Consider the following 25,344-nt stretch of genomic DNA (forward strand, 5'->3'; position numbering starts at 1 on the left):
TCTATCTCACATCTCGATGGACACCTCAACCACGCCTTAAGGTGATGTCCGTTGTGTTTGTTCCCGAGCAACTCAGGCTATAAGAGACGCCGTAGTGAACAGCAACGAAAATTTTGACCACCTGGGGTTCTTTAACATGAACTCACATTGCACAGTACATGGGCCTCTAAAGTTTCGCCTTCATCAAAATTCAGCCGCCGTGGCCGGGATCTAAACCGCGTATTTAGGGTCATCAGCCGAGCATAGTAACCACTAAGCCACCGCGGCGGGGGGCTTACAATTGAAGGTGCTTACGCACTAGATTGCAATCCTTGTCGCATTAGCCTTGACTAGCACATGCAAACTAAAATCAACGAGGAGCTAAAATCAACAAGGAGGAGGATGAAAAAGTTTATTAAAGTGAAGGGGAATTCACCGAGCTTATGGGTGGGGCCCTCATTCAAGGGTCCCAGCCGCCTTGCAGACCTATTATATGAGGGCCCGTTGGTCCTCCTGTTTATCGCTGACCAGGAGCGCAACTGCTCGAGACCATCCATATTAATCAGCCCTATACAATTGACCAAAGGGAAGAGGTCCCACGCGATGTGCGAAGACGCATCAACGAGCACCCCATTCCGCGGAATATGCATCCCGCATATAACATCGAGAAGAAGAAAGCATGAGGGGAAGCCCTGCAGAAGAAATGGGACAAGCAAACTAACACCCTTTACGTGGACGCAGCAGGACCAAAGAATGGAGTCATGACTATTGTGGTCTCAACGCCTTCAGGGTCGATGGTGAACTGCGCCTCGGTGAAAACATCGAACCCCACTCACGCAGAGGAGGCAGCTATTGCATTAGCTGTAGCATCTAACCCCAACGCCGTTGTGCTCACTGATTCCCAGAACGCCTGTCGCAACTTCAATTACGGATTAATTCATAAGTCAGGGTTGTCATTGCTGACTAAGCATCCACCCAACCAAGCCTCAGTCATCTGGTTTCCCGGTCACCTGGAACTACCAGGAGGAAACGAAGCCGCTCACAGGCATGCCCGAGCTCGTCTATACCGGGCGTCTCCCCCTGATGACCATGAAGGGTGCCGTGACCTGATAGGTTTAGCAGTGTATGCTGACAATCTCGCGCCACACAGAACAGCCAGAAAGGAGTACCCAACACCACACAAATCCCTCAATAAGAGGAGAACACCCTTAGGAGACTACAAACCGACACATACGCAACACCAGCTAAATTACACCAGTGGTACCCTACACTATACTCTCCGCAGTGCCCACACTGTGGAGAGGTAGCTAACCTCTACCATATGGTGTGGGCATGCCAATTTAATCCCTAGTTGACCCCATTACCATCGCCTCGGAGGAGCAGTGGGAGGCTATTCTGCTCAGCGATGATCCTGACCGTCAGCACTGGCTGGTGGGGAGGGCCAGCGTAGCAGCAGCAGCCAATGGACTACCGGACTAGGCGGCCCACCCACATGTTCTGAGAATACTGAACAAATAAAGATGTTTTTAACCAATCAATCAACCCCACCACTCAAAAGATGTGCTTTTCGCGCGACGAGAAATCGTATAACACACTCAGTAGGCTGTACGAGACACGGTCCCTTTCAAATTTTGTGTGCATTTAGTGAGGAAAATTGGCGACGCATTGAGGTCAGTCAGAATGGGGTTTATACAGACGAGCGACATGTATACGGTTCTCACAAATAACGGTGCTGGGCTTGCTGTGTGCGTACTACGGCCGCTTGATGACATCGCCTTAATTTCGATGCGATCGCTGGGGTTTTCTGTACCATCTTCGAGTTCACCAACACGCGCCAGCGGCTTTTCTCGTAATGTAACTAGGAATTCTTTTGTATAGTAAAAGTGAATAATTCAGGAGGCGTTCTAAGGCGGTGCGTACGTTGAGAACGTTTTTGGAAGTACGAGGATGCATCAGCAGCCATCAGTCTTGAGATATATCCCTTAGCAAAAAACAGGATGTGCTTAAAATGCATTTTAAACATATTGTATTAATTTCTTATTTATTTCGCATTTTTTTGTTCCTATGCTTAAACAGCAATACGAATGCTTTCTAAGTATGCTACGAATAATCTATTGAACGTTCTTGAAAATACGTGCAAAGTACAATTTTGTCCGCTTAGCATATTTATAATGCATTAAAAGTATACTAAAAATCCCCATTGAATACATTAGATTACTTTAGAAATACACTAAAAATATGCATTGAATACATTAAAAATATATTCACTTTGGCTTAAAAAGGTCGACTTCACAGAATGATACAGGTTAATGCGTCAACTTGAGAACAAATTGTATAAGCGCAATTATCATCAATCTCAATGTACATGAGATTATAAGGTCACGTGACGGCATGGGAAGGGCAAAGATACCTACACAGCAAACCATGGCGGAAGGGCCGTAGCAAACAACAAATTCTCTTTTTTTCTTTACAAACAACGAATTCTCCGACAAGCGTCACACTTGGCTTGCCTTATATATACCCACTGAGAGCGACGCTCTATCTTGCCCGGTGAGCCGTTTATTTGCGGAAGGACTGTGGGCGCAAAAATTATCCGAGAAGTTCCCTGCTGGTCGCGTTCAAATTAGAAGGTGAATTAAAACAGAATGGCTTGTCGAAACTTGCGTCAGAAATAAGTCGGGAGTCGAACTGACAACCAACAGAAATACGGGCGTCTATGGGAGCCGGTCGGCCTTGCCGGTCGTGGTCCTTTTCGCTGGAATATTCGGGCCTGGAAATACCCAAGGTGCCTTTGCCGGTATCATGCTGTCACGTTCTCCGCACGTAGTGTAAATAAGTGGTGATTGCCTTCCTGCTAGAAGTTACCATAAACGAAAGGACTTCAGAACAGAAAAGGCATGGGCACGTTTGTAATTCATTGCAACACAGTAATCATAGCGCGGGAACAACGCAGGCGTTCTCGTCCGGTCTCGTATTTGTCCTTCGTTGTTCTCGCGCTATGATTACTGTGTTGCAAAGAAAGGCCGACAGGAAAGGGAGAGTTTTCACTGTTGCCTGAAACGTCATTTCGAGCTCTAGATTATTCCACGGTAAGATTGTTCCACGAGAAGGGTAATGCAAATATGTTTACACGGACTGCCCATTTGTTCGAATCGAAGTATACTTGGACGGATTAATTGCGTATATGCAAAAGTACACTTTAAAAACATTGCCAACACCAAAATGTGATTTCCCTAAACTCGATTTAAAGCATTAGGTTGTTCAAAGGTAGCTGGAAGTGTGCTGCAAATATGATAAGGCGGACTGCCCATTTGCTAGAGTTTAAGTATTCTTTGGACGAACTAATTGTGTATTTACGGAAGTACACTTCAAATACGTTGACAACACGCAAATACCTTTTCCCGAAACCCGATTTTGAGCACTCGACTGTTCAACGGCAGCTTGAGGTGTGCTGGAAATACGTTTAAAAGCACTGCCCATTTGGTTTAACTGAATTCAGATGAATTAATTTCATATTTGCGAAAGTACACTTTTAATACATTAACAAGATGCTAAAACTGCATGCATATACGTTTACAAGGACTGCCCGTTTTTTAGAATTGAAGTACACTCTGGATGAATTAATTTCATATTTCCGAAAATACGCTTTTAATACATTTACAAGATGCTAAAACTGCATATGTATACGTTTACAAGGACTGCCTGTTTTTTAGAATTCAGTATACTTTGGATGAATTAATTTCATATTTCCGAAAATACACTTTTAATATACTGACGAGATGCTAAAACTGCATACATATTTTTTGACGCATTTGAAATGTGCTCGAAGTATGTTTTAAGTGAGGTATTTTTGACATATTTTAAGTATATATTTCGAATACCAAGCATGAAATTTAAGGAACGTATTTTCTAAATATTTTTAGGGCACTCATGAATACAAAATATGATTAAAATACAATTTAAATACCCCACCGTATATTCCAAACGTATTAGGTTTTGCTCAGGAATGCCATTCTCTGGCCAGGGTAGTAGCCGTCGCATCCTACTTCGGCTTATTTATTACAACTCCTCATTGTGCTCTACCTGTTCGTTTATCTCTGCAGATGTGGGACGAAGGTTTGGCCAAGAAAGCCTTCAAAACAGCGGAATTCTGCGACCCTACCCGGGAAGAGAAAGCGGAAGATTTAAAGCCAGAGGGTGAGCTTTCTTTGATGCTGAACATAACTCCACGTCGAGGCTGTAGCCCGCAGTAGGGGGAGGGGAACCGTGCATTCAAGCAAAATGGGAATAGCGGTGGCTAGAAAGTCCATTCAGGTGGGCAGGAGCCCTGGCGCGCTCACGACCTCTGTGGCACTCCCGGTGACCCGCTGTTTGACTTCCGGTTCCGCAGCTAACGACACGGCCTACGCATATTCCGGATTATTGAGGTGAAGCTCCTCAGACAAGGGGCCTTTGAGGCGTGCTTATAGAACATGAACTATACCGGCTGTGAGGCCGACTGTCTTAGAGGGGACGTGGACAGCCGTTTACCTGGCTGCATATAGGGCGGATTTGGGTAGGAGGGTTGTTTGGACACTTATGGGTGGAACAGCGCAGCCGGACCAAAGACAGACAGAATGCAACTACACATACGAGTGCTGTTTCGTTCTGTCTGTCTTGCGTCCGGCTGCCCTGTTACACGCAATATGTATCTACACCAACTCGCACAAGTCTCCATTCTACTACAGAGCTTGTAGTTGCCTCTACATGGCTTCTTGCTTTTTGCTTAGGGCTTTACGTCCAGGTTGATATTTGGTGCGTTCTAAGAGATTTCTTGGTAGTTAACCATAAGGCATAATTTCCTGGTAGGTGACCAAAGCTGGTGTACTGGCCTAAGTATCAGGAGGGGTGGGGTACCCAGCTGCACGGTCGGTTAGTCCTCGGGTGATAATGTGAGCTGCCCCGCTTCCGGATAGTACGAGAAGCATGCGAGTTCCCTGAGCAGCTGTATGATATAGGGGCTCCTTTATCGTTGGAGACGGAATCTCTTTGACAGGATAGATTGCGGCGCGGGATGCCCTACATCTGTCGAAGCTGCCGATTTTTAGTCACTGAGGATGTCTCTGCCGGAGGTCGAGAATAGGGCGAAGACATTGGCAGCCTACTCAGCCTCTACCGACACGGCAGCACGGATAGCACCTGAGGCTAACGATGCCCCGTGGCGGTCTTCCACAGGTGCTATAAATGCGATTCTATGGATGCATTCAGCTTCGTCGACAAAGCACACGCCCTGTAGCTGACCGTAGTGTTTGTGGAGAGCTCTGGCTCGTTCTTCTCCCCTTTCATCTTATTGGTTAGAGTTTATTGTTAGAGGAATCGGAAGGAGCTTCAGCCGACTCTGTATGATCAGAGTAGTCTGGCAGAGAGCTGCGTGTCCTATGTAGAGGAGGTCGGGATAATATCATCCCGTGCATTTAGGACAGTCGCTCGTATTGGTCTGTGAGGTGGGCCTCTATTAGCTCGTCTAGAGAATCATCAGTGCCCAGTTGTAGTAGCTGTCGGTGGCAGTGTTGCTAGATACTCCTAGGGCCGGTTTGTAGCCAGTCCTGATTAGGCTGTCGAGCCGCTGTCTGACTGCCTAGGTTGGGCGCATGTGCAGTCCGGCTTCCGCTCGGCTTCGTTTACGCTATTGTGTTTGCTGGCGATGCGCCTCATCAGTGTGACTGTTCGCGTAACACAGACCTCTTGTGTTTTTTATGGTGTCGCATTTATCGCGTCGTCGTCTTCCCAACAGCTTTAGATCAGGCCTATCACCTGGATCGTGGCGATATCCGGTATGCTTTGGCCATTGGCGTGAACGCCGGGCCCGAGTTGGCCTCTTAGGAGGAGCAACTCGGACTGCTGTGGGGCGCAGGATGTGCCTGCTCCTACCACGTAATGTTCTTTGACTTCTACTGAGGACTGCAGTGTCGTCTCGTTTTCGGCATCGTTTTCTGCTGTATCTATAGTGCACTATCGCCCGCGTAGAACGTATGGGACAGGCAAGGTATTAAAACTAGTTTGGCCGGGTGGCAAATGGGGAGGCTGAAAAAAGAAAGGTGAGAGCACCACCCTCTGAGGAACACTCGTGCTGCCTATTGACAAAGCTGATGTCCTGAGGTGTCCTATGCCGAGATCCGCCTTACGGCTGGGCAGGAACTCGCCAATGTAGTTGTAGTGTTCCGAATCCTGAGCTCAGCACCTGCGAGATTGAGATGATCGCCTCATATTACACGTTATCGAAGGTTTTTGCGATGTCAAGTCCTAAGAGAGCGCTCGTGCCTCCTTTGATGGATGGTTGGATTACCGGTCTCCCGGAAGGATTTGTTCAAGCAGGACTAAATTAAGGGACGATCAGAGATTCCATGCGACAATTCTGCGATAGCAGTTGGATGTGCCCTAGATGATTGTTTTGATGTTTTTACTCTAAGCCCAAGTTTCAGACACGCGACAAAATTTCTCCTCTGGAAGAAGGCGGGCGGAGGGTTGGTATAGGTGGATGAGACAGAGGTGGGATGGGGAGTTGGCTTGTCTGCAGTACTTCTGGTGGGCAGCTGGCTTTTGCGCTTCGTTTTCGAATTCGACTAGGAAGGTGCGTTAGAGCACGTTAGAGCACGTGCGTTAGAGCTATCGCGTTAGAGCACGTGGACTTTCGGCGCCAACCACGGGGTTTTGAAAATGTAAGTCCAGGTGGTAGACTATCTAAGGATTGTAACATTACACGGAATGAAAGGGAGACATAAAGGGAGACTTTGTATGCCTGGTAGTGTTAAAGGCACTTAATTAAAAATGAAATGAAAAGAATTAAATTCATACGAAAACAACAAGAAAGTATTTATTAAGTAAAATGAAAGATCAAAAATTGAAATAAAAAGGAAATACAAATAAACAACAGTGTCAGTGTCTGCGAAGTGATGTCCAAAGAAAGCTCCAAGGCCGCTGGCATACCTATCGTGGCATACCCTTACGGAGGAGCTTAACTCCCCGCTTAATTTTTTGATTCAGCTGCTGCACGGGATTTTAGTGGACGGGACCCTTGTGGAGGACTGACGATTGGTGGTGGATACTTAATGCTTGTACATAGCGAAGGTAGCAGGGGCTGGATTGTTAAGCGAACGTGGCTGTAAGCGTTGTCATTTTTTTTTAAATATGCGCCCCCTTTCACTCATTCGTTAATCGCTTCTTCAACGGTCCGGTGTGCATATACTGTGAGACTGCTGGTGAGTGTTGGTGGTAAACTTTTTTCCAACTATGTACAGAGAGGGTTTGGGGTCAGACCTTACTGGTCTGACCCTGACAAATTCAAAGGAGGGGGGGGGGTCCCTAGTCAGGGATTCCCGTGGCTTCCGCAGTGTGCCCTGGGCTCGAGCCGCATCCTCAATTGGACCACCTTTCACCAAAATTTCCCATCCGACACCAACACGAGCATCACAGAGCAGCGATATGCAAACTGGTCCGGGTTAGTCATATCGCACCTTCGCTCCCACTAGAAGCAGATAGAGCTCACAGAGGTGGTCACGGACGTGGGCAACCACCTCCTCCACCTCTGGGAAGCGCGCCGCGGCCTCACGCGCCGCTAGAAGCGCCAGAAACACAACAAGAAGCTCAAAGCGTGCATTGTGGACCCACCTGGCAGGCAGCAGAGTACGCAGCCCAACTCGCTGACTCCACCTAGGTAGCCCGCTGCAACACAGCGGGGAGGCAGATGTCGAGCCGCAACACGGTGAAGTTGAAGTTGAATTTTATTTCTCGCTCTCAGTGGTACAAGTATTACTTACAGTATTACAGTATTACAAGCATTACAATGGTACAAGTACAAGTATTACTGGGAGAGAGAGGACGCAGGGAAAAAAGCTGCTTGAATGCAGCTTGAGAGGCACCCTGCGCCCACACTGCTGAGGCAACGTATTGCCTCAGTTGTTAGTTTACAAGACAGCTACAGGTGAGGCACTCGAAAACAATAAATAAAGTATCAACATGAATATAATATTTACAGTGCCACTTAAACATTAGTATCACAATCACAACAAAAAGCGTCATAAATACTCAAAAAACCAAAAGCATCACATAACCAGGTGTACAACAGCAGAATTCACACGTGTTACAGCTTTAATCACAGTTCGGAACAAGTTGTAATTAAACGTCTTCAAAAAGATACAAAATGGTTTTTAGGCTCTTTACCGTGATGCATTTTAGCGATATGTTGTTATTTTCTAAAATGTTTAGGTATTTCGACAGAATAAAAGATAAAGATTGCATACCGTATTTGGTCCGACAAAGAGGCAGTGACCAAGGAAAATGAGAGCGGGTATCGTAGACGGTTGAATAGCGAGACATTTTTAGAAGTGAGAGAGTGGTTTCATTGTTAGTAAAAACAGCAGTTTTGTACTTTGATAGCAATCTGAAAGGAAACAAAGAAGTGAACTTTAGAATGCCAAATTTAATGAAGTATGGATGCGTGTGGGTCTGCCTCGATACGTTTGCTATGAGTCTAATTGCCCGCTTTTGTACTGTTATTGGTTTGGATATGTTGTGCTGGGTCGTCGTTCCCCAAACTGTGAGACAGTAAGTCAGTGATGGGAGAAAGAATGCTTGATAAATGAGGACCTTTACTCGAGACGGAAGTGTGTCCCTATGTTGGCAAATAAGACCGTTGAAGCGATTCAGTTTTTTCCGAACATGATTGACCTGTTCGTCCCAGGTGAGACACTCTGAGAAGATAACTCCTAAGCATTTTATGTTTTTCACGATTGCAATTGTTTTGCCTCCTAATGATAGGGTGAAATTGGTGTGAACAGTTTTGTTTCTTGTTCGGTATAAGACGGCCTTCGTTTTTTTCAGAATTAACTTTTAGATCATTATTTCTTGACCACTCGTGAAGATATTCCAGAAACTTATTTGCTCGCGAAAATAATTCGGCTTCTGTGCTACCCGACCACAGTGCTGTAATATCATCAGCAAAGCCCACAAGGTCAACGGCAGGGGTAGAAAAGATGTCATTAATATAAACAAGAAAAAGTAAGGGCCCCATTATGCTGCCCTGGGGAACACCAGAGAGAAGTGGCTCAAGGCTAGATAACTTGTTATTATGAGAAACCATTTGTCTGCGATGAGCTAAGTATGATTTGAGCAGAGACAAAGTGACTCCCCTAATTCCGTAGTGTTCCGTGGCGGCTCTTCCGAGCCCTGAACATAACACATACCCTCACAGAAACGCAGAAGCAACTGCACAAAGCCATGCACTCATTCCAAGGAAATACAAAGCAGTTGGCACAGGCTCTCCGGGATCGCTACCTGTGCACAACTCAGGACGCCCGCAGATCGGCCTGCTCACAGGCAGGCAGGGAACACTCGGAGTTGGACAAGCCTTTCCAGTTACACGATCTGCGGGCGGGTGTGGCCAAAATGAAGAGGGGCACCACGCCAGGCCGGGACAAGGTCGCCGTCAAACTTTTGGCGAACTTTCCTGATTCAGCGTACCAGTGCCTTCTTGTATACATCCATGCGACCTGCACGGGGGAAACTCCGCTCCCGATTGATTGGAAGACGGCCCTTGTCACCTTCATCCCGAAGGCCGGGAAACCGATCGACACGGAAAACCTCCGCACCATCTCTCTCACCTCGTGTGTGGGCAAATTGATGGAGACGATGGTGCGGGATTGACTATCCAAGTACCTCGAACAACACAAAACCTTCGCGGACACCATGTTCGGATTTCGCCCACATATATCCGCACAGGATGTCCTGTTCCAACTCGACCGCGAAATCTTAAACCCCATTACACACCCCCAAAACGATAAAATTGTCTTTGCGCTCGACCTGAAAGGAGCGCAGAAATCGGAATTCGTGCATCTGCGTCCCTCGCGCACATGCTCGACCCAAATCAATCTCTCGTTGCACAGCGGTCCCATTCGCGAATCCAAAGAAATCAGTCTTGCCAAGCTCCGGCAGGTGGGGGGCCAGGTGGGCCGCATGGTCCGCCGGGTGTCCAACAAGCGCGGTGGGTTACGATGCAAAGACGCCTTGCGGCTGGCGAACGCATTCGTGACCAGTTGAATCTTGCATTCGACTCCCTACCTCCACCTGCGGAAACAGGAGGAGGATGCCCTCGAGGTCATCCTCCGCAAAATCATGAAACGAGCGCTGGACCTCCCGGTCTCTACCTCTACCAGCCGCCTTATGGCACTGGTGATAGTGAACACTTTTAGGGAGCTTCGTGAGTCCCACCTCAACAACCAATACACTCGTCTCACAAAGACAGAGTTGGGTCGCCGCCTTTTAGCCCGACTTCACATCCAGCACACTCAATTCACAGAGGAGTGATGCCGCCTTCCCGTACACTGGAGACGCGCCCTCCACGTGCGGCTCTCCCCACCAATATGCCCAAAGACGATCATAATGGAGCGCCTGGGTCGGGCGGAAGCCTTGGACCGCCATTTTCGGAGCAAACCAGGAGTCTTCTACCTGGACGCGTTCGACCCGGACCCCAGGGTATGGTACACGGCCGCGGTAGTCCACGAGGGTAAAACAGTAGCCGGCCTTACTTTCAAGGCCCAGACAGCAATTCACGCAGAAGGGGTTGTCATCGCTTTGGCAGCCTCTGACACCACCTCCAAATACATAATCACCCACTCGTGAGGAGCTTGTCGAAACGTCACGCAAGGGTGGGTTACTCCCCTAGCTTATCGCATTTACCAAAATTGTAGCCGAGACTCGGATCCTGCGCACCGATCTCTCGTTTGGGCTCCAGGTTACCAAGGCGTCCACGGAAATGAGGCAGCCGACGCCGCCGCCCGCGCGCTCTCTATCCGGGCATTTCCCATGAGACCCGACGCCGACCGGGACTTCGATTTCAATCCCATTTACACTTTTAAGAAAATATGCGATTATTACAGATCCACGCACCAAACTCTTCCCACCCCGTGCAAAGGGCTGGGGAAGGTCAACGAGCGGGTACTCCTGGGCTTGCTCACCAACACGATGTTGTGCCGGGCGACTCTACAGCATTTCGATCCTCAATTCGACGGGTGGTTCTCATACTGTGGGGAGGTGTCTGACACCTACCACATGGTGTGGGCCTGCCAGCATAACCCATTCCTACCGCCTATCCCAAACCCCACAAGAGAGGACTGGGAGGCGACCCTGTCCGGTTGCTGCACCCTCGAGGCCCAAAGGGCCTTAACGCAGTGCGCCCAGGCTGCGGCAAACGCCAATGGGGTGCCTGACTAGGCATTCCCCCTAGTGGTTGTAAGGGCGTGACCCTTCAGGTCACGACCCCCAACATCTCTCTCTATGATTAAATAAAAATGTTTTCACCACCACCACCCACTCCTCTTGGGTAGGGTGCGGATCCGGTGGGAAGGCAGGATTTGAGGGGCAAGCCCACGCCTTGTGATAGGTGTCCGAAAACACTTCCCCACAACGTGCGCACTCCCCTGAGAATGCGGATGGAAATGTTTTAATACTACGAGGCACAGTACCTCGTTCGTGTACAGGAGAAGCCTGCGCAACTGTGTCTTTTAGAGGCTTTTGCAGGGGGTGGGGTAGCGGCCGTGCAAAACTTTGGGAGAGGAGGGTAATCTCGCATTAAGTAATAGAAGGCGTGAGTTCCTCGTCCTGCACTGGTCGTAGGTGAGGCGATAGCCGGTGAGTGAGCGCGCGGGTAGCAGAATCTCACCTGCCTCATTCCCATCAATGCCTACATGCGCTGGGGCCTATACAATGGTGTGATGAGTTGAAAACACTGGTACTCACAAGTTTTCAGAATGTTGAAGGCCCTGTATAGGATGTTCAGTGTTACGGGAGGCGCTCCGAGAGTCGGAGATGATGATTCGAGACTCAGGATCTGCGGAACTAACGCGATGGCGATTTCCTGTTTAGGGCACGGAAGTAGAGGGCCTGAACAGATTTGCCTTGGTGGACGACGGCTGCGGTGTACCAGCCTTCGCGGTGTGGGCCAGCCGCATCCACGTAGAACTCTCCCGGCTTAGTGCCGTATTGTTGTAAGATGGCTGACGCCCGCACGAGGCGGCGGCCCTTATCAGTGCCTTTTCTAATATTCCTAGGGAGTGGGGGCATCTTCAAAGCGAAGGGCCAGGCTTCGGGGATCTCCACCCACTCTTCCGTACATTCTCTGTATGATCTATTGTTACGGCATACGACCTACGCTGACCAAGAGCACACTGCGCTATACGAATAAAGAAGAGGCGCGGGGCGAGCGCGAGGGGAGAGCGCGCTGTGCTAGCGCGAGACAGACCGAAAGAGAATCGCCGCGGCCGGTGGTGCCTGGGTCTCCTGCGTTCCTGTGTGCCTTTCTCTGCGCGGGCCCGCCGTCCCGTAACAATATGTATGCAGGCTTGGAGGCGACGGCCCCCGTCTGTTTTCCTGAGTCGCAAGAACTGATTATTAAGATCGGCGTCTCGTAGCTCCCTAACAGTGTTGCTCTTCTCCAAATTAAGGACATGCTGGTTAGATGTGGCAGGCGGAGATCGAGGGCTCTCTTGCAAATTGCGCGGAGAATTACCTCGCGGGCATTCTCATCGCATTTTCGTAGGTGAAGGCATGGGGCCGAATGGAGAATCCGACTCGTTACAAATGCTTTCGCCAGCCACACAGTGTCTTTGCATCGTAAGCACCCTTTTTGGATGCCCGGCGGACCATGCGCCCCACCTGGTCCCCCACCTTGCATAGTTTCGGTAGAGTGGTATCAATAATGCATAGCCTGCGTATATGAAGCCCCAGGACCCGTATTTCGGCGTGTTCCTGTATTTGACTGCTGCGCAGAGAGAGCACATTTTGGGATGTGCACTTAGGTTTGGGGCGAATGTGCACGAAATCAGATTCGCTCGGGGAGCACTCGAGACCACAACGACGTGCGTATTCGTCCACAATAGCCGCCGCTTGCTGCATGTTCGTCTCCAGTTGTCTCACAGAGCCGTGTTTCGCCCAGATGGCGATGTCGTCGGCACACAACGAGTGTTGTATGCCCGGGACCGCACTCAGCTGTGGAGGGATCTTCATCGTCGTCAGATTGAAAAGGAGGGGTGAGAGGACCGCTCCCTGCGGAGTGCCCCGCATGTCTAGTGAGTAGGGGCCATGTTATCAGCCTTGAATTCGAATAAAGACTTCCCTGTCTATGAGGAATTGTCGTATGTAGTGAAACTTATCTACAATCCACTTGGCAGAGGTAGGCTAGCATGATCTCATGGGTCACGTTATCGAAAGTACCCCGCAGATCTAATCCAAGCACTGCTTTGTTGTTGCTAGGTGCTCGATCTGATCAAGGGTCAAGGAGGACATCTTGTGCGGACCGGTGTGGTCGGAATCCGAACATGGTGTCCGCTAAGATTTTGGTCGTTCCATGTAGGCTGACAAACGATCGCGGACCATAGTCTCCATTAGCTTCCGCACACAAGAAGAGAGATGGACCGGAGGTTGTCGGTGTTGATAGGCTTACCTGGCTTAGATATGAAGGACACTAAAGCCGTCTTCCAAGCTATGGGGAGGGATGTTCTCGTTGTCGAGACATATATTTGAAAAGTCGCTCATAGGCCTTGTCTGGGAGGCTAGCTAGAAGCTTGACCGTCACCTTATCGCGGCCTGGGGCTGTGCCTCTTCATTTTGACTACGGTTGAATTTAGGTCTTGGAGCTGGAACTGTTAATGGAACCCGCGGGGATCCTGCTGGGTACGAAGATATTTAGCATGAAGCGTATCAGCCAGTCTGGTTGTATCTCCGTCAAAGTTTTGGATGGCTCTGGGCAGACGTTTCTGCGTCTCCGAACAGTCTAGGCACGGTGCAGGCGCTATGTGCTCCGGCTCGACATCTGTCGGGCGGCGGTGTTGCAGCGGTCCAACCAATTGGAGTCGGCGGCCTGGTGGTGGAGAAAAATTTTAATACTTAAAGAAAGTTTGAGGGTCAGAAAATCCCGCTGCATGGTCGATATCCTCAGTCCGGCGCACAAGCTCCGGGGCCATTACTTGTGCACCACCCAGGACCCCCGCGGGCAGGCGTACTCTTATGCAGGTTCTGAGAACGTTGAGCTGGATCAACCGTTCCAGCTCCACGACCTGAAGGCGGTCCTGGCAAAAATGAAACGCGGCACCGCTCCAGGTCGGGACAAAATTAGTCAATTTGTTAGACAACCTCCCCGACCCAGCATACCTGTCTTTATTGAATTACATTAACTCAATCTGGCTTGGGGAAGTGCCACTCCCCATCGACTGGAAGACCGCCCTGATCACCTTCATTCCTAAAGCTGGCAAGGCCATCAACACGGACAACCTCCGCCCTTCTCTCTGACTTCCTGTGTGGGCAAACACATGGCGACGATGGTACGTGACAGGTAGTCCGAGTTCATGGAATCCAAACACCTTTTCGCAGACACCATGTTCGGGTTTCGCCCACACAGATCTGCACAAGATCTCCTGCTACAACTCAATCGGGTTGTCCTTGACCCAGTCGAATGCCCTCACAATGACAAAGTCGTATCCGCCTTGGATTTGAAGGGTGCATTGGACAACGTTACCCACGAGATCATTCTCACCCACCTCTCTCAAACTTACTGCGGCAGAAAGCCTTTCAATACATTCGGCAATTTTTAACCGACAGACAATCCTACATTCGAATCCAGGATACAGAACATGGCCCTTTTCATTTAGGAATCAGGGTACACCCCAGGGCGCGGTGCTCTCTCCATTCTTATTCAATTTGGCTATGGTGCGCCTACCGGCCCAGCTGGGCGCTGTCGCCGGTGTGCAGCACGCGCTGTACGCCGATCACCCTGTGGGCAACGCAGGGTTCCCTTGGAGACATTGAGGCTAACCTGCAGGAGGCGGCGACCATAGTGGACGGTTATGCTCGCCGCTGCGGCCTCCAATGCTCCACCCAAAAGTCTGAATTTGTGCACATACGCCCCTCACCAAAGCGCACGGCCCAAATTTTATTGTCTCTTGAGACAGGTCCCATCCCTGAAAATATCGAAGTCCGGGTACTGGGGCTCTTTATACATCAAGATAGACGATCACAAACAACATTGGCCAATCTCCGTCAGGTGGGGGACCAGGTGAGCCGCTTGGTCCGCCGGGTTTCTAAAGGCCGATTCACACGACGGACCGTTCGTCCGCAGCCCGCGCAGTACGTGTGCATACGTCAGCACTTTGAGAGGCGCGCTAGATGCATGGATGGATGGCGGCCGACAGCGCGCCCCTCAAAGTGCTGACGTATGCACACGTAGTGCGCGGGCCGCGGGCGAACGGTCCGTCGTGTGAATCGGCCTTAACAAGCGCGGGGGGTTACGATGTAAGGACGCCTTGTGGCTGCACATGCATTTGTAACCAGTCGAATTCTATATTCGACTCAGTCGAATTCTATATTCGACTCCATACCTCCACCTGCGGAAGGAAGACGAGGATTCACTCGAAGTCATCCTCCGCAAAATTATTAAGCGGGCTCTAGGCCTCCCCATGAACACCTCCAACAAGCGCCTTCTGCAGCCGGGCATGGTGAACACATTTCGGGAGCTTCGGGAAGCCCACTTGACTAACCAGTACACACGTCTCTCGAAGACATCGTCGGGTCGCCGCCTCCTTGCCCGGCTACACATCCAACACACCACTCTTATGGAAGAGCGCGTACTTATTTCATCCCAGTGGAGATGCGCCCTCCACGTGCGCCCTCTTCCCGCGAACATGAACCATGAGGACCATAATGGCCGGCGTCTGGCGCGGGCGGGAAGCCATGGCCTGCCGCTATGGATCGAAACCCGGCGCATTCTACGTGGATGCCTCCGGCCCCCACCATGGGGGATGGTACACAGCCGCAGTCGCCCACCAATCCAAAACAGTGAACGGCCTTACTTTCCGAGCCAGTGACATAACACACGCGGAGGAGGTCGCCATTGCGTTGGCTGCTTCTGATTACAATTCAAAAACAATTATTTCCGACTCGCGAGGGGCATGCCGGAATGTCGAGCAGGGTTGGGTACCGTATCTAGCCTACCGCATTCTCCAAAACAGCGTCTACACCGGTGACCCCGCGCACAGGCGTATCGTTTGGGCTCCCGCTCACATGGGCCTTGAGGGAAATGAGGCAGCTGACGCCGCCGCCCGCGCGCTCTCTCACCGGACATTCCCCAACTACCCTGACGATCAGGAACTCGAATTCACTCCCACTTACTCCTTCAGAGACAATGTTTTACTTTATCAATCTGGCCACGGTCTTTATCCCCGCCCGTGTAAAGGTCTCTCAAAGGCGGAGGAGCGGCTTCTGCTTCGCCTCTACACTAATATTTTGCTGTGCCCGGCAGCTCTCAAACACTTCGACCATTCTTTCTCGGACAGCTCTCCGCACTGTGCGGAGAAGCCTTCGGACATCTACCACATGGTGTGGGCCTGCCCCTCCATCCCTGCTATCCCCCCTCACCCCAACCCAACCCTGGAGGACTGGGAGGCGACCCTGCTCGGCTGCTCTGACCTGCAGGCCCAACGGGCCTTGGTCGCGCGAGCCCGGGCGGCGGCCGACGCTACTATGGTCCCGAACTAGGGACCTCCACCTAGTATTTGTAAGGGCTGGCCCCCTCTGGGTCAGCTCATGCATAACCTCCTGTAGTATACCTGCACATAAATATTTTCCACCACCACTACCACGGCACGACGAGGCCCCCTCTCGAGACCGCTTTTTTAGAGCCCTTTGGGACTCCAGTGGGGAGTAGTTCAGGAGGGCAGTCTCCCATGCCTCTCTGGTGGGGGTTGGGGAAGGAGGAAGGTGAGGACGCTGAGTACATGCCCACACCATGTAAAAGATATCGCATATCTCTCCGCAGTGCGGGCAGCGCCCATCTGTGTTCGGATCAAAGTGCTTTGCTATGGCAGGACAGAGAAGAGTTCCTGTCTGCAGGCGTCGCAGAGTTCGCTCCTCCGCCTTACTCAGTCCCTTGGCAGGTGCCGGGTAGAGGCGGTGGCTGTCGCAATAATGCATTAGGATTTCGCGGAACCGCAGAAGCGGCTTATGAGCTTCTGAGTCAGGAGAGCTAGAATCAGAGGCCCGGTGTGTGAGTGGTCGGGCGGCCGAATCAGCGGCCCCATTGCCTAGTAGACCCTGGTGGCCCGGAGCCCAGATCACGTTTGTGCGAGTTGGATCGGCGGGAGCACATCTTAGAATTTTGGAGGCAAGAGGTGATACTTCCTCTACAAGATAATGCTCACAGGCCCGGTGAGAGTCTGTGATAACCGTTCTCGATTTTGGATTGCCGGCAGCGAGAGCTATTGCAACTTCCTCCGCTCGTGTTGAATTTGGGGTCCGAAAAGATAGCCCATCGACATTCATTACCCGGTGGACTACGGCAGCCGTGTAGAATCCCGCGGGCGACGGCCCTGTGATGTCCACTTAGTAGACGCCCTCTTTAGATCCATATTGCCTCTCAAGGATGCGAACCCGCGCTAGTCGTCTGCCTTCATGTGAAGCCATGTCCATGTGACGCGGGAGCGGAGCGACCCAGAGTATGTGGAGCCACAGCACCGGGATGTTCTCCGTCCCCTCTGGTATGCATGTGCGTTGGATGTTTAAGCGGTTTAGCAGGCGGCGCCCAGAAACCGTCTGCGATAGCCGCGTATATTGGTTCACGAGGTTGGCCTCCCGCAACTCCTGATAGGAGTTTGCCACACCCAACGCCTTCATATTGGCGTTGGAGGTAGCCACCGGGAGGTCCAGTGCTCGCTTTGTGGCCTTCCTGAAGATGGCTTCAATGCGCTCGTCTTGTTGTTTGGTTGTGCGTAGGTACGGCACGGCGTGGAAAACCCGGCTGGTCACGAAGGCATGGGTGAGCTTTAGCGCGTCCCTGCCCTGCAGACCACCCCGCTTGTTGGAAACACGGTGGATCATGCGCCCTACCTGTTCACCTATGCGCTTGAGTTTCGCTACAGTAAAGTCCGGCCTAAGTTTGTTATTGATGAACAGACCCAGGATCGGGAGCTCTGCCACTTCTCTGATGGGACCACCCGAGAGACATATGTGTAGAGACGTGTTGTCCTTGTGGTTTGACTTCACGTGTAGAAGCTCCGATTTGGCGGGAGCACATTGGAGACCACAATCGGCAGCATATGCATCGACTATGGAGGCGGCCTGCTGAAGGCGGTCATCCATCTCCCCAAGACTACCCTCGGTGGTCCAGATTGTAATATCGTCTGCGTAGAGCGCGTGTTTTATGCCCTCCACCTGAGCCAGTCGGCCGGGCAGGTGCATCGTGGCGATGTTGAAAAGGAGGGGTGATGACACCGCCCCCTGGTGCACGTCTTGTACCCATAGAGTACGGGCCGTATTCCTTGTCCTTGATCCGGAGGAGTGCCTGACGCGCAGAGACGAAGTCTTTGACATAGGCGAAGACATTCGCCACGCAGTTAGTGGTGTTCAAGTTAGACAGTATGGTACCATGTTTAACATTGTCAAACGCCACCTTAAGATCGAGGGCGAGAATGGCCTTGTCGTTTTGTTGCATGGCTGTTGGTCGTATTATGTCCCTGTGTTGCTGGAGTAGGACATCCTGTGCAGACATGTGCGGGCAGAACCCTTACCCTCCATGAATGGAGAGAGGCGATCCCGAACCATCGTCTCCATGAGCTTTCCCACACTCGAGGTCAATGAGATGGGTCTCAAGTTGTCCGTAGTCACAGCTTTACCCTCTTTGGGGATGAACGTTACAAGCGATGTTTTCCATTCGAGAGCGAGTGGACACCCATCCCAGATCTGATTTATGTATTGTAGCAAATGGAGGTATGCAGAGTCCGATTGGTTCGCCAACAGTTTCACTGTTATACAAAACGTACCCGGAGCCCCACCTCGGCGCATTTTAGCCAGGGCCGCCTTAAGCTCATGCAGCGCAAAAGGGGCGTCTAAATCGATTTGGCTTGCCAGAGCACGTGTACTCCGGTCCAACCGGGTCATTTGTGCGGCAGAGATACCTATCGCACAAAGTGTCCGCAAGTTGCGCCGTCATACCTTAGTTCCCGTGCAGAGCCCGCCGGAGCTGTTTTTGCGTCTCCCTTTTCGTTTGAGAAGGGTCGATGACGCTGCGTAAGAGACACCAAGACCCCTTCGAGCTCATCTGACGCGCTGCCGAGTTGCGACGTTCTATCCAATTGGTGTCTGTGAGCGGTGCGGCATATTCCGCAGCCTGCTCCGTAAGTTTTGCAATGCGAGCTCTAAGCTTGCGATTCGTCTTCTGCTTATTCCACAGTTTTGTTAACCTCCGGCGCGCCTCCCACAGATGCAGGAGGTGATTGTCCACTGCGGGGATCTCGACGGTGGTGTGAAGTGTTTGCGTGTCTTGTTTCTGTTTGTTGGTGACCTGTGTTGCCCACTCCGCATAGCCGTCGGAGAATAGTACGAGAGGGATGTCATGAGTGCGAAACTGCTGACAATTGGCTATTCTGGCCTGTCCCCATTTTTTGCGGGCTGCCTTCGCCAAAAGCATGATGCGGAGAAGGCAGTGGTCGCTGCCCAGGGTATCCCCCAGGTTCTCCCAGGTGGCGTTTCTAGTGTTCCTAACCAGAGATACGTCAGGACACGTGTCACGCGTGTCACGCGTGTCACGCGTGACCGATGGGCAACGCGGATCCGTGAGCAGCGTAAGACGAAGGGTGGAGATGAGCTCCGCCAGCTTGCGTCCCCTGGCTTTCTCGAAGTGATAGCCCCAGTGAAAACTGGGGGCGTTGAAATCCCGAATGATCATCAGGGGTTCTTTGTCAGCAAATTTGAGTGCACGATAAAAACTTTCGCTCAAAATAATGCGCGGCTTATGCGGGGGGCAATACACATTCAGTACATGTATTGACGGGTCGCGGCGCCTGAGAGGCAGAGACCTCACCATTGTGTATTCGCGCTCAATCTCCAGATCAAGATCGACCTGCATCGCGGTGTATGCTCTATGCACCAGTATGCAGGTCGAGGGGCGCTCCTGAAAAGAGCTATACCCAGATAATTTAGCATCATTGCCGTGCTCTCTCAAAGCAAGAAGCGCCGGCATGTCACCGAGGCACTGCAGGTAGGTCTGGAGATGTGACCGTTTGTTCCAGGCTCTGAAACCTCTGCAGTTCTATTGAATAACTTCGTCTACCCTCTAAACTCTCTTCTCTTCCCGCGATACATCACGCTCTTTTTGCGGATGACATTACAATCTGGGCCACGCAAGGTACCCTGGGCCACATGGAATCCTGCCTGCAAGCAGCGGCCACCCTAGTCGATGACTACGCGGCCTACTGCGTACTCCACTGCTCCCCAGCTAAATCAGAATTTGTGCACCTACGTCCGTCAGACACAGCTCCGCTTCGCATCAGTCTCCCCTCGGGACCGATCCGGGAAGCCAAGGAGATCCGCGTCCTTGGCCTCTTCATACCCCACCAACGCACAGTCGACACCACTCTAGCCAAACTTCGCACGGTGGGAGATCAGGTGGGCACGCATTGTCCGCCGGGTCTCCAACAAGCGGGGCGGATTACGAAGCAAGGATGCACTGCAGCTTGCCCATGCTTTCGTGAAGAGTAGAATCCTCTACTCAACACCCTACTTGCACCTGCGCAAACATGATGATGACCAACTGGCGGTCATCCACCGGAAAGTCATCAAGCGGGCTCTCGACCTCCCGGTCACCACGTCCAACCAGCGACTTCTTTCTTTGGGCGTGATGAACACATTCCGGGAGCTTCGAGAAGTCTACTTAGTCAACCAATACCCGCGTCTTGCACAGACCACGTCCGTCGCCACCTCTTGGACCGGCTACATATTAGACACGACTACCACATTGAGGAAAGGAAGAGAATGCCAGAACCCTGGAGACGCGCCCTCCGGGTCCGACCCCTTCCCCGCAACATGTCCAGAGAAGACCATTGCGGTAGTCGCCAGGCGCGCGCGGAAGCGTTGGCGCGATACTATGGTAACCAACAACACTTTTATTACGTGTACGTTGCCGGCCCACACCACGGGGGGTGGTACACGGCCGCAGTCGTCCACAACACAAACACAGTTAACAGGCTCATTTTCAAAGCCTACAGCGCAACACTCGCGGAGGAGATTGCCATTGCTCTGGCTGTCACTAATCCCAAGTAGTCAAAACACATCATCACCGATGCGCGAGGGGCCTGTCGGAACTATGAGCTGGGCTGGGCTCCCCCGTTTGCCTGGCGCATACTGCTATATAGGTCCCGATGCGAAGATCCAACTTCACGCAACCTGGTTTGGGCCCCCGGTCACCAGGAACTCCAGCAGAACGAACAGGCCGATCAGGCCGCGCGCGCTCTGTCCCCGGGCTATCTCCCTGTCCTTGGAAGGCTGCTCCCAATTAGACAATCTGGCCCTTACATTCAAACACATCACTGATTACTATAAGGAGGAGCACCGGCGCTACCCGGCCCCTTGTAAGGGTCTGGATCGCGCTGACGAATGCCTCCTCATACAAATTCTCACTAACACTCCACTGTGCCCGCTTAAACATTTCAATGCATTATTTTATGGCGCGTGCCAGTTCTGTGGGGAGGTGGCTGACAACTTCCACATGGTTTGGGCGTGTCAATCAAACCCATCTATCCCCCCAACCCTAACCGCACCAGAGATGACTGGGAGGCGGCCCTGCTCAGCTGTCAAGACCTAAAGACCCAAAAGGCCTTGGTTCAACGGACGCGGGCGGCGTTGCTTGCCAATGGGGCCCTGGAATAGCTGCTCCACCTAGTATTGTGACGGGAAAGGGCCAAAAGGGTCCGACCCCAATCACCTTTCTGTAAAAATTTCATTGACGATAAATGTTTTTCACCCCAACCAGCATTGAATGATTTCGAATTGTTCTAATTTGTTATCTTTATGAGAAGGTTTGCCAGACGTATTGATGTTTTTATTATTACGGTGCTGGGTATGCACTCGGTCCGGAGGCCGGTGCTGCCCCAGCTAGGAGCTGCATCAACGCCCGTACTCTGCCGCCTATTGGGTAATTTCCGTTATGTGAATTTTGAGCTTCTTGTGTTTTTGTCTGCCCCAGGGGTGGACAAGGCTGTGCCAGGCCTCCCAGAGGTGGAGGAGGTGGTTATCCTCCACCGGGCTCACCTCTGAGCTGTACCTGTTGTTCCACTGTTCTGAGATGATATGAGGTGCTGAGAAGGGTATCGTAACCCCGATCTCCGATCGCGAGAATGTTGGCATAGGTGGACCGAAATTTTGTCCAGTCGGGGAGAGTTGCGGTGGTGTGTCATTTTGCGAGTGGATTAGTGCGAAGGGCTTTAATGATAAGGTAGTGGTCGCTATCAAGGGTTTCCTCGGTGTTGCACGAATCTGCATATCTGATGTTTTTAGTTAGGGTTAGGTCCGGACTGGTCCGGTAATGTTCAACAGCCTAGCAAGGGAACAGCAGTTCGCAATTGGTAGCGAGCTGCTGGAAGTAGTAAGAGAATATGTCTACTTAGGGCAGGTAGTGACCGCAGATCTAGATCATCAGAGGGAAATAACTAGAAGAATAAGAATGGGGTGCGGCGCATATGGCAGGTTCTCTCAGATCATGAATGGTAGCTTACCAATATCCCTGAAGAGAAAAGTATACAACAGCTGTATCCTACCGGTACTCACCTGTGGGGCAGAAACGTGGAGGCTAACAAAGAGGGTTCCGCTTAAGTTAAGAACAACGCAGCGAGCTATGGAAAGGAAAATGATAGGTGTAACGCTAAGAGATCGGAAGAGGGCGGAGTGGGTGAGGGAACAAACGCGGGTTAATGACATCTTAGTTGAAATCAAGAGGAAGAAATGGGCTTTGGCAGGGCATGTAATGCGAAGGCAAGATAACCGCTGGTCTTTAAGGGTACCGGGGTGGATTCCTAGAGAAAGCAAACGTAGCAGGGGACGGCAGAAAGTTAGGTGGGCGGATGAGATTAAGAAGTTTGCGGGGATACAGTGGCGGCAACTGACAGAGGACAGGGTTAATTGGAGAGACATGGGAGAGGCCTTTGCCCTGCAGTGGGTATAATCAGGCTGATTATGAGGTCCGGACAGGTGTCACGTGACTAAAAATTGCTTATTCTAGTGGAGTCCATGGTAGAGAGAGGGTGTGGTAGATGGTCCTTGGCGATCACAAAATGAACAAGGGAGGGGAAAACCTCAGGTTGCTTGAGCCAACGTTTCGACAAGGGGACTTGTCTTCGTCTGGGCAAAGCGTTCATCATTGGCAGGGATTAAATAGCGCCTTCGCTCCGAGGAGGAAGGCGCCGGGGGTGGGGAAGGAAAGTGGTGTGAGAGGGGATGCGTATCAGGAAGGTGAATCTTGATTCGTTAAGCTGCAATAGTGGAAAAACTTATATCCCGAGGGTGTGTAATGAACAAAGGCTTTGAAGGGGCTTCGACGGTGGGTTGGCGCTGGGTGGACCTGAAAAACTCAGATAAGAGGATTAGTCAGCGTGGTACAGGGAAATGAGAACAAGGCAAACAAAATAGGCTGTTACTGGAAGGAGAAGGAAAGGGGGGACATTTCCAAGGAAGGACAAGGCAGGGGGGAGGGGGGGGGGGGGGGAATGGCTCGAGTTCAGAGAAAGCCAAAAGGTGGGGGCAGAGGGGGTAACAGGAATGTCATGGTTTCCGAGAGCTGATAGTAGGTGTTTAGGGAAAAAAAAGGTGAACAAAGGGAGAGGGTGAGAAAGCCGGAAATTTGGTGGAAGATATGACGTGGGAACGGTGCAAAGAGCGATAGTATACTCAGTACTTGTATTTGGGCGTGTTGGTTCATAACTTTTCAGGAGGACAAAGGGGCGCAACAAAAGACACCGACATAGAAGCAGACAGGGACAAGGGCTTGTCCCTGTCTACCTCCACGCCCGCGCCCCCCATCGCGCCCCTGTGTCCTCCTGAAAAGATAATATACTTATGCGAGGTTCTAGGAAATGGTCTGACCACGTGCAAGACATTTGTTAATTTAAAATGATGCTAACCCTGAAATGTACCTGAGAGATTCCAGGTTTCCTCTGGATATGTTAATCCCTGTTGGTTGCAGTGTTTTAAATTTGTGGATTAGGAATGCTTCTCTGTATTTTCTGTCCCTAGTCGATTTGAAGCCTGACTGAAGAATGAACAATTTGAGTTCGTCGAATTTGCGATGGCGTTGATTAAAATGGGTCGACACTGCCTTCTGTTCATTCCGTGTTGTGTCAGCCCGGTGCCCGTTTAATCTGGCACTCATTGTTTTCCCGGTTTCTCCGATATATTGTTTCTGGCAGGAGCACTGGAGCATGTAGATAATATTGGACGATGTGCAGTCAAAACTGGTCTTTATATCGAAACTGAAATCGCTTGCCGTACTTTTAACCGTAGTGTCCCTTTGTAAATGTTTGCATGTCTTGCATCTAGGTCGGAAGCATGAAGTTACTGTCGGTGGTGGTTTCTTACCGAGCCTAGCATGCACCAGGATGTCCTTCAGGTTTGTGTTGCTTCTGTATGTTACCCTATGTTACCCTCGGTGCGTCGGGAAATATTTTCTTGAGACGGTCGTTACCAGTTAAAATGGGGTGGTATTTCCGCAGGATATTGTTTATGTTTGGAAGCGCGTTTGAGTATTTCGTTATAAGTGCAGGAAGTCGTTGACTGTTAGCTTTTGTTCGTTTTTTAAGAACTACATCTCGTTTCAAAGTGGTTGCCCGTTGGACGCATTATTAAGGGTTGTCTGTGGATGATTTCTGGTGATTAGTGTGTTTTTTAGCGAGTGGAGGTGTTTCAGGTAGTCGTCGTCGTCGCTACATATTCTTCTTAGTCTCGTTGCCTGTCCTACGAATATACCTTGTTTGCAGTGTCTTGGATGATGGCTAGTGAAATCTAAGTATTGTTGTCGGTCAGTAGGCTTCCTGTAAAGTGTGGTTTTGAGCTTGCTATTTTCTAAATGGACAGTGGTGTCAAGGAAATTCACTTGCGTTTTCGAGGAGTTGAAGGTGAATTTAATGCTGGAGTGGCATGAATTGAAATGCGTGACGAATGTCTTCAGGGTCTCAGCCCCATGCTCCCATATCATGAAAATGTCGTCTATGTAACGCAGATTTTAGTGGTTATTGCAGTGTTTTTTTTTAGAAATGAATTTAGAAGTTTAGATTCTAGTAGCCCCATAAAAATGTTCGCGTAGGTGGGTGCGAAGGGAGTGCCCATGCTTGTTCCAAATACTTGAAGGTAGTAAGAAGAATCGAATTCAAAGTAGTTGAGTGTTAGTACCAATTCAAGTAGCGTGAGGTACACTTCAGTTTCGTGCGGGTGAGGACTTTGAGTTAGAATTTTGGAGAGTGCGTCGATACCTTCATTTATGGGAATATTTGTGTACAAAGCGGCGACGTCAAGTGTTACAAG

The 25,344-nt window shown here is 50.8% G+C and overlaps 1 protein-coding gene and 1 pseudogene across 1 annotated transcript in view; one reads left to right on the forward strand and one right to left on the reverse strand.

Annotated features, from left to right (window-relative positions):
* Window positions 1-25,344, forward strand: part of LOC149370728 (venom allergen 5.02-like) — a 75,655-nt gene that overhangs the window by 15,500 nt on the left and 34,811 nt on the right. Inside the window, exon 2 of the mRNA XM_089578489.1 lies at window positions 4,083-4,176. Coding sequence (XP_089434615.1) covers window positions 4,083-4,176 — 94 coding nt within the window. The remainder of the gene's footprint in view (window positions 1-4,082; window positions 4,177-25,344) is intronic.
* LOC149370729 (uncharacterized) lies at window positions 14,427-18,273 on the reverse strand (annotated as a pseudogene).

This window comes from Amblyomma mixtum, chromosome 1 (assembly GCF_055824585.1).
Source record: "Amblyomma mixtum isolate Tamu chromosome 1, ASM5582458v1, whole genome shotgun sequence".
Taxonomy (NCBI): domain Eukaryota; kingdom Metazoa; phylum Arthropoda; class Arachnida; order Ixodida; family Ixodidae; genus Amblyomma; species Amblyomma mixtum.